Here is a 9,410-nt window from a genome sequence, read left to right on the forward strand (position 1 = left end):
TATTAAATTTCAGGGTTATTTCATATTACTTGTTATATATATATCATTTCACATCACGTATCTTTTATACTCATATAATTATATGTTTTACTCCATTTCACACATAATCTTATGGTTTATTATCACACAACCTGAATACATACAAATCATATAACATATATAATAACATATATCACATATCACATATACTCATATACTCATATACTTATACTTATGAATTCATACATTTTAATGTAGGAAATAGACTCGTCACAAGTCTTATTTCCTCTAAACGTCATATACTAACTAGTATGCACTCATCTGGCCTCACAAGTCAATACCAATCCCTTATCTCTTCTCAATGACTATTACTTGTAAACTTGTCCGGACATTGCTCTCAATCAATATCTACCTAATAATGTATACATATCAACATTCCAAATACTATGATTCGATCCTTAATTTCTTAAGCTAGAAGAAAGAGTTAATCTAATTTTTCTCGTGCAATGGTATTGGTACTTCCCCATAGGTATCGATACCCTTATTTCATTCTGTAATTTTCATTTCAAAGGGGTATCGATACCATCCTTAACGTATCGGTACCCTTGGTATCGATATTGTTCTTCATGTATCGATACCCTTTGAATGTCTTCTTAAATTTTACTCTTGAGGTATCGATACCTGATGAATGGGTACCGATACCCCTTGCCCAATCTCTTTCTAAGCCCGAAAATCACTTCATTTCAGCTCAAATGCTTAATATTTCATCCCCTTTTATATTATTAACTTACATACACATGCAAACTCATTAATACTAATTTATCACATCTTTAACCTCAAAATCCTATCATCTACATGGAGTTCAAGAATCATACCAATTTTTCTACTTGTTTTAAATTCAATTCTATCACTTCATATCTCTTAATTTAACCATTGACAAGTTAAATTTAGGCTCCAATTTAACTTATCAACTCTTATCAAGATTTCATTTAAAAACTATTTAACTTTAATCCCTCCAAACTCTTTCATTCTTTGTTTTAAAGCTAACTTAAGTCTTCCTTAAGCTTAATTAGCACTTATGAGTCATAAACCCAACTTAAATTCAATAAATAATTAACTAACAAGAGAACTCACATTATCAAGCTTGGTTCACGTTTGGAAGAAAGAAAAAGATAAAGAGAATTCTGGAACTCTTATTTTTCCCTTTTCCTCACCCCACGTGTAACATATATATACTATCAAAAAAATTATCTTGATGGTCAAATGACCATTTTACCCTTCAATCTTTTCATATCTACCAATCAATCCTCTTAAATAAAATTCTCAATTAAGTCCTTAAACTTTCAAATTTTCATAATTTGATCACCAAATTTCAAAAACTTCCATTTTAGTCACTAACATGGTTTTTGGGATGTTACAAAGTGACCCCGATCTGCACCATGATACTTACTCTTGTTGTGTTATTGTATACAAATGTTTATAACCATACTTGTAGCATGATCATGTGTTGAATGCATGTAGTATAATAGGGTTATTTGTGTGACACTAAGCTTGTGAGCTTAACGTATGAAATGTGTTTTTGTGTGCAGGTCCTTAGGTGCCAAATTCGAGGAGAACGTCTCCAGATTCAATATTTCCAAATTTTATCTTCCATCAGAGCACATCTTGAGTATTAGAGGGCATATACCATCATAGACCCTTGTTATTATTTGAGTCATAAACTCTATTTTGTACTTAGGCATTTTTGGAGAATAATGTTGAGAGCTCTCCCATATTTATAAATATTAATATTTCGTAAATATATTATATTATGAGTATTTTATATTATATTTAAGTGATGGTTAAGTCAAATGCTTTAAAAAAATGGTTAGTCACTTAGGTGGTTCCATGTGACATTCTAATCATCCGAACTTTGGGTTGGGTCAGATTAGGGTGTTGCAAAAGAAGATTCATTCAACGATTAAGGCGATGAATGATGTGACTAAAGTGATAGTGGAAAGCGAGTACTAAGTGGTTACCTATAATTAATGTTGTGTAAGTTTCCCTATCGGTTCAAGGGCGAATCAATTGTAAGTGCGATGACAACAACTAGGGAGTCGTTATCAATAAACTAAACCAAATTTGAATGTCGGACTAGTTATAATATACCAAGTGGGTAGCAATGATTATGAATTACCTTAAGGGCATAAAACCCTAAAATACTATTAAGCTCAGGCATAACGTTCTATGAGAGGGAATGAACGAAATAGTAGTAACTGAGGGAGTGATCTCACCTATTAGTGTTGTAATTAATAATAATGACAATATAACCATTTGATGATAATGTTACATGTGTGATAACCATAATAACTTATGAGGTAAGATTCCATGAGACTTATGCCTTTGTTGTCGCTCAAGAAACGATGAGGAAACCCAAGGTACTTGTTGTGTGAGTAAAGATATTGTTTGAGAAGTATCAAAATATATCCAAGTCAGTGCGATGACACTGCAGTTGCTATAAAGGCGTAGGATAGAATGCTATGCGACCCCGAAGGCGTCCCAAGTACTCTGAGGAGTAGACTATAAGAACGTAGGCTTTGATGCTACGTGACCCCGGAGGTAGTACTAAGTACTAGGCAATGAAGGCCTTTTTAGATGAAGATTTTAAATCTATGTGACCCGGGTCTCATCTAGGGTACCTTGGGTAGGATAGAGGGATGTGAGTCCCGAGATACTAAGTGAGCCTCAACTACACCATGATGCTACCCTTATTTGTGTGATTGTACCTAACATCTTTGTGATACCAAGTACTATCATTATGTGTTGCATGATGATGCATTATAGGATGATACTGAGGTTCGAGACCTAATATATATTTACTCATGGCGAGACCCTTAGCAGAAACTTAGGGAAGTGTGAGACTTACACTAAAGAAGTAGAATCGTTGAACCTTAAGTAGGTAGAACTCGATTAGGATCATGTATGTACCTACTGCTTATTTTCATGTCTTTTAGAATGCTTATGTTTATAAGATTCATATGCTGCTCTAGATCAACGATTATACTACTGAGCTTTGTAAGCTTAGCGTTTGGATGTTTCTGTTCGCAGGTTGGTATATTGAGTCGTTTGAATAGCACCGCCGTAGTAAGATTTCCAACATTCCTAATAGAGTACTAATTAGTTACTTGTAGTGGTCATGAATATTCATATGACTTTTACTTATGTATTATGATTTGTAAACTTTAAGTTGTATTAATTGTTTTAAACTGTGTCATATAGCTCCAATTTATAAAAAAGATTTTATTACTATTATCGATGTCTTTTCACAAATATATGGTGTTTTAAATGAAAAAAAGTTAGCTACTTCGGTGGTTCCGTGTGAAGTTCAAATCCTCCGAACTTTGGGTCGAATCGGATTAGGGTGTTACACTTTGCTCGACTCAACTAGTTATGGTCTCGAGTCGAGCTTGAGTTCAAGTCGAGTCAATTCGATTCAAGTTTTTACCAAGCTTTGACCGAGTCGAGTTCAAGTGTTCACGAGCTGCTCATCTCATTAAGCACCTCTAAGACTGAGTAAATGTTAGTGACAAAAAAACTCAATGTATTAAATTCAGTGAGGAAATTGAAAACTTTTAAAGTTTAGTGAGAAAAATATGACGGAGTATAATTCAATGATGAAATTTGTAATTTACCCGACTTAATTAACTAACCTAAAAGAGCTCTTACTTCCATGATTGACCTATGTAGATGAATTTGACTTTTAATTAACTAACCTAAGAAAGCTCTTACTTCCATGTTTGACCTATGTAGATAAATTTGACTGATTCACAAATTCCAAAGTGTTTAAAACTCAAGAGGAACCTTAGAATTTCATCGAAGTCGACCTAAATTAAATATACAAGGTTTCTGGGATACCTTACAAATCTGCTAGGGTCAGGTTGGTTCAATTCTGTAAACCATCCATATATTGGGTTCAATTTTCAATTTTTTCATGTTTCATTTGGTAAAATTTTAAAAGTTTTTTCTTTATAAATGTTTTTAAAAGAATTATTTTTTTCAAGACAATAAAACAATTAGTAAATCTTTTATAATAATATTAAGCTTTTTCATTAATATTAAATATAAAAAAACTTATTTTCAAATTATAAAACAAGAAACAATTATAATCTTTTGAAAAAAAATTCAATTTGATTCAATCTTTAAACTTATAAATTGTTAGCAAACTACACATGCATTAATATTTTTTAAATTTACCTTAAACGCGCCAATTGGAAAATGAATAAATCAAAGTGAAATAATCCAAAATGTCTCCTAAAACATATTTTTAGTTTAAACCAATATGATTAAATGATATGAACCACCTAAAACAAAATAGACAAGGTTCAAAAGCGATAAACGAATGAACCAACATCTACTCATGATTTTGAAGTAGGAGGCATGTCGGATTGGTCATCGCCTTGACGTGCCGATGCCCCGAAATCAAGGGGAGGGTAGACACCAGGCGGCCTCTCCCTAGGTTGTATCGATAACAACTGGCTTGAGTCGCCCACCACATCTGCCCATCCATAGTGAGGTTCACTCCTGAAACAAAATGCAAAAACTCCTCAGATTTCTACTGCAAACTACTTCTATCTTTACAATAAAATATTAGTCTACTCTTCTTTCTCATATTTACACACACAAACAGAAACATTAGCAACCGTTGAACTAGACCAAAAGCTGCATGCTCTTACTCATAATATGTCTCCTCATCAACGACAATATCCCAACTTTCACCAGTTGTGCTCTTCCCGTATTTGTGAACTTTTCTGTTTGGATACAAAGCACATTAGTCCCCCTATCTACCATAGCTGATAAAGCATCTGAATGAAATACATGATCAGATAAAAAAAAAAAGCCTGGGCCAAAATTTTTAACACAAGATAATTTTAAAAAAGAACACGAGCACTTGAAACATGCAAATTCTAGCTTATAACATCAAAAAGTTTTAGGGTTGTATTAGTGAACTTTTCTGTTTATGGTACGGTACAAAGCACATTAATCCCCCCTACCATAGCTGACAATGCATCTGAGTGAAATATATGATCAAATCAAAAAGCCTGGGTCCAAATTTTAATCACCAAAATAATTTAAAACAAGAACATGAGCACTTAAAACATGCAAATTCTAGCTTATACCATCAAAGAGTTTTAGGGTATGAAGTAATGTTTCATACCCGTTTCCAAAATGCTCCTCACCCCATTTTCTTGACCAGCCTGTAAGTCAAAGCACAAATAAAATTGAACAAGCAACAAACACAAATATGAAACATTACATCACTTGAACTTTATAGAGGAATTTTAGGCGAAACAGGTCTCTTCTATATGCCTAATCACCAAAAACATAAAATGAAAACAAGTATCATATAACTACTCAGCCTTTACATCCAGTGTTGATGAATTCTACTAGCCTTGTTACAGCTTACTACAATTAAACAATTCATTTCAGTGTAAACTGATTAGAGATCTTCCACAGGTGTTTGCCTACTGAAATATGGTGTGCTCATGCTAAAGTGCAAATTTTGGAGAAATATATAGGATGGGTTCTTTTATCCTAAGGATAATTAATATGGTTAATATATTATGTACAACCTAAACCTGAAACCAAACAACTTTGCGAAATTATGCGTCACAATTGACATGCAGATAGAATGAAATGACTATACATACGTTCGCTACTTGGAGATACATGCCATGTCTCCCCTTGACGTGAGCCAATACCCGCAAAGAACTTTTCTTCCCACTTATCTCCCCATTTAGTTCCCAATTCAGTCTCAGCCCATTTATCCGTCCTGCATATTGTAGGAACATAAATTCTAATATAATAAGCATAGCAAAGTGCTTGAAGTGGAATGGCCTGACCAAATATGATAATATAAATGGAAGGAAATTTTATAATCTCAATCAGATTAAGTATTTAGAAACAGATATTTTAATATAATAATCATAGGAAGGCGCTTTAAGTGGGATGGTCTGACCACATGAAAATGCAAACAGAAGGAAATTTTATAATCTTCACACTGGTTCAAGTTATCTTATGACGATGATAAAAAAAATTCCAAGAGTCTAACGTTTCAATCTTTCCATATAAAACATGGGATGATATAGTTTGTCATATTACTATATGACGATAGTAAATTGATGTAAAAAAGATCATGAGTGCAAATTACTAATAATAAAATTCTAGTAATGCACTAGTACACTGAATGGTTCTGCATAAAGGCTAATTGAAACTTACCATTTGAGAACAGAACCACTTCCATCATAATGTTCTCCCCACTTCTCCCACCATGACTGCTCGTTCAGTCTACCATACTTATGTGCCCCTTTTTCTGTCCAGCCTTTAGCATCATACTTCTCCCACCTAACAAAATAAGTTTATCACCGTATGAAGTCCTGATAATAGGAATACTAATATGGATGAAATTTCATACCATTTCTCATACCAACCAGCATTTTCACTGCCTGATTTAGCTTGCTTCTGAGCACTCCTCTCTATCCTTGCTAAATTACTGCAGTTTCAAAGATAGTAATGATCGTACTGATGATAAATTGCAGGCATGATAAACTGAAAATATCCTATTTGTGACTGATAATTTATGGATTTAAAGTTAAGTGTTTCCTGCTAAGATGAATGATGTGGAAATAAGACCTCCATTCATCTTGATGAAGAACCTCTTGCCAAGTTTCCCACCATGAATCTCCTTCAGCATTTCTTCCTGATTTCTCAACACCTACGAGATATAAAAATAAAAGTAGCCATACCCATGCTCAGATGACTTTAGATCCTTTAAGAAAGAAACAATGTAAAATTACCACAACCCAGTTCATAGAATAAGCAATGAAAAGGAAACTAAAAGTACCTAGCTCTTTGTATCCACTCCAGTCACTTTTCTCCCACCACTGTCAAGGAGATCAATAAATCCAATTAACCACCTGGGATGATACTTGATATGGTTATAAACACAATGTTGAGAAAGAGAATCAGAAAATCATTGCCGTTTTCTAGCACTTTTGAGATTCCATTCTCAAAATTGTTGAAGTTCATCTTTTCTTCCTCAATTTAACTAACATTAAAACTCATTGACAACATTTGGGTGCCTAGAAATCTTAAGCTAAAGACTCCTGAAGATTTCTTGAGTTAACATAGCCTCAAAGAAAGAGGATTCACTATCCCAATATTTTCGCACCCACATCCAAATTAAACGAAAATAAAAAATGAAACCGGTAGATCAATCTTTGTTGCAAAGCACAAAAGAATATTCTAACTGAATTTGAGTGTTTCATTTAAATTATAATAATAAAAAATATAAACTTCACATAATGTCAATGTATATACTAATAATTTTGGATACAGAAAGAGATGATTCACATGATAATGATAAGAAAACAAGGCTGGCAAATTAGCAAATTTCGCCATTCAACATTCAGAACTTTGAGTACATTAGAAATCATAGCAAATGATGTCCTCATAGAAATCTCTTCCAAGTTACAGAAAAAGCAGAAAGAAATTTCTCCCTGGAATGAGTTCTCTGAAAATGTTTGATTTGAAGAGGTTTTTTTTTCTGACATGATTTGATTTTTAAATATGGACGTCTCAGTAATATTGCCTTATTTTCTACAGCAAAACTACAGTGGTGAACACATCACCTAATTGCTTTAATCTACAGTCATAATCCCATGTTCATTCCATATCTGAAAGAACATGGGAATTGCTTCCCAATTGACACTTTAAGATCAACAAAACTCATAAATAAAAATGTCATATAATAAGAATGATTATACCGTTTCCTTCCATTCAGAGGAACCATAGTGGGATTTACCACCCATCCTTGTCCACCTGCATCGGTATCCATTTTCACCCAGGTCTTCCCCACTTTCCTGATACCAGGTACTGCCATCTTCATTAGCGCCAGACTCATTAACACTCTCATTTAACAAACTAATGCCCCAGTCCTTCTCATTTGCAATACCAGTGTCTACAACGAAAAAAAAAAGAACCCTGTCCTTTATTAGGCATGATTATCTTTATCTGAATGCCATTAGAAATTCTTAAGATATAAACAAGCACAGCTAGAGTTTCATAAAAAGTCTCTGCATTTTAAACAGCATCGCCTGTTACCTCTTTTTGGTGGTGTATCACGAGACTGAGGACCAGAATTTCTTGGGGTACACCGAGAGTAGAACTTTTCTTGTTTAGAAGGAACTCGAGATCTGTAAAGATCATACCATAAAATCAACACTAGCTTTGGTAAATTCGTAGTGATCTCAACATTTCAATTTTCTACATTTAACAAAAAAAAAAGGCCCTCCTAGCAATGGGCTTCTGAGGATGTCATACTAAACGAACAAACAGATTAACTTCAGAGCCTGAACAGAAAAATCATAATCATTCTCAAAAGGAAACACCTATCAGTAAGTCACTCATCCTGGTGCTTCCTTAATAATTACACAGTTACTAACATCACTATTCACTACAACGATAAATATCAGTATAGATATAGGCGAATTGGAAAAGCACACGATACGCAAACACATTCCAAGCTAGATGTGATGCAAAATAGTTTTAGAAGAGCGTGACGTACTGAGCTGAAGCGAACGGCATTGCAGAAGGGGCCTGGACTCGGACCCTGAGAGGGCTCTTCTTGGAGTCGAACCTCCAGTCCTCCAGCTTCGCATTGCTCTTGCAGGAACCGGTGGCTCTCCGGACCGGAACCACGGGGTCGGAGCAGCAGCATCTGATTCGACCCAACAAAGTGAGCGGATCACGAGGAAAGCACACTCTCTTCTTTTTGCTCGGTGGCAATCCATAAGAGATAGAGAGTGTGGAGAGCTTCAAGTCGAGCTGAGTAGAGAATTCTCTGGAACTCGCCACCATAATTAAGAAAATGCCATGGAAGAGACAACAAAAAGCCTTGAAGATGTATGAAGAGAGAGGATTTGGAGAATTAGAGGAAGGGGCGGGCAATGAGAATTTGGGGAGAATCTTTGGGTAGTAGAGGGGATACAATCATTTGAGGGGAAGATGACCTTCTTTATGCAACTCTGGACCTTTGGCTGGTACGACTCGCTTAGCCTAGCGAGTGAAACATAGAATGATATCAGATCGGTGGCTCCTCAGCCCTGAAACTGATAGCTTAGGTTGTTGGCCTTGGCAACGCAATGCGAATCCCGAGATTTAATCATACCCTTGGGCCCCGCTTTGCGGGTTTCCGTATCCCCTTATGCCTCTTTAATTCTGCCACGTGTTCTCCACATCTCTAATCATTTTCTTCGTTTGTTTTCTAATTTTTGTAATGTTTTAATTAATTTTTTTAACCCAAAAAAAGTGAGTAATATTAAACAAGAATATATTTTTAAACAAAAATACATTTTTCTTCAGATTATTTTTAATAACATTATTAAGTTGTATTG

General features: G+C 34.7%; 1 protein-coding gene across 2 annotated transcripts; it reads right to left on the minus strand.

Annotated features, from left to right (window-relative positions):
• Positions 1-4,226: 4,226 nt before the first annotated feature.
• Positions 4,227-9,087, minus strand: LOC120214442. Of its 2 annotated transcripts, XM_039212333.1 has the most exons (11): positions 8,582-9,072; positions 8,119-8,210; positions 7,782-7,975; positions 6,860-6,899; positions 6,649-6,730; positions 6,431-6,508; positions 6,235-6,360; positions 5,667-5,788; positions 5,174-5,213; positions 4,692-4,766; positions 4,227-4,539 (listed from the first exon to the last, which is right to left on the minus strand). In XM_039212333.1, exons 1-11 carry the CDS (start codon positions 8,872-8,874, stop codon positions 4,374-4,376), a joined length of 1,308 nt encoding a protein of 435 aa, XP_039068264.1. In that variant the 5' UTR covers positions 8,875-9,072; the 3' UTR covers positions 4,227-4,373. The 2 variants fall into 2 exon arrangements, with proteins under 2 accessions (XP_039068264.1, XP_039068265.1); XM_039212334.1 differs by lacking the exon at positions 5,174-5,213 and having other exon boundaries at positions 8,582-9,087.
• Between the last annotated feature and the right edge of the window lie 323 nt (positions 9,088-9,410).

This window comes from Hibiscus syriacus, unplaced genomic scaffold (genome assembly GCF_006381635.1).
Source record: "Hibiscus syriacus cultivar Baekdansim isolate YM2019G1 unplaced genomic scaffold, ASM638163v2 tig00110063_pilon, whole genome shotgun sequence".
Lineage (NCBI taxonomy): Eukaryota > Viridiplantae > Streptophyta > Magnoliopsida > Malvales > Malvaceae > Hibiscus > Hibiscus syriacus.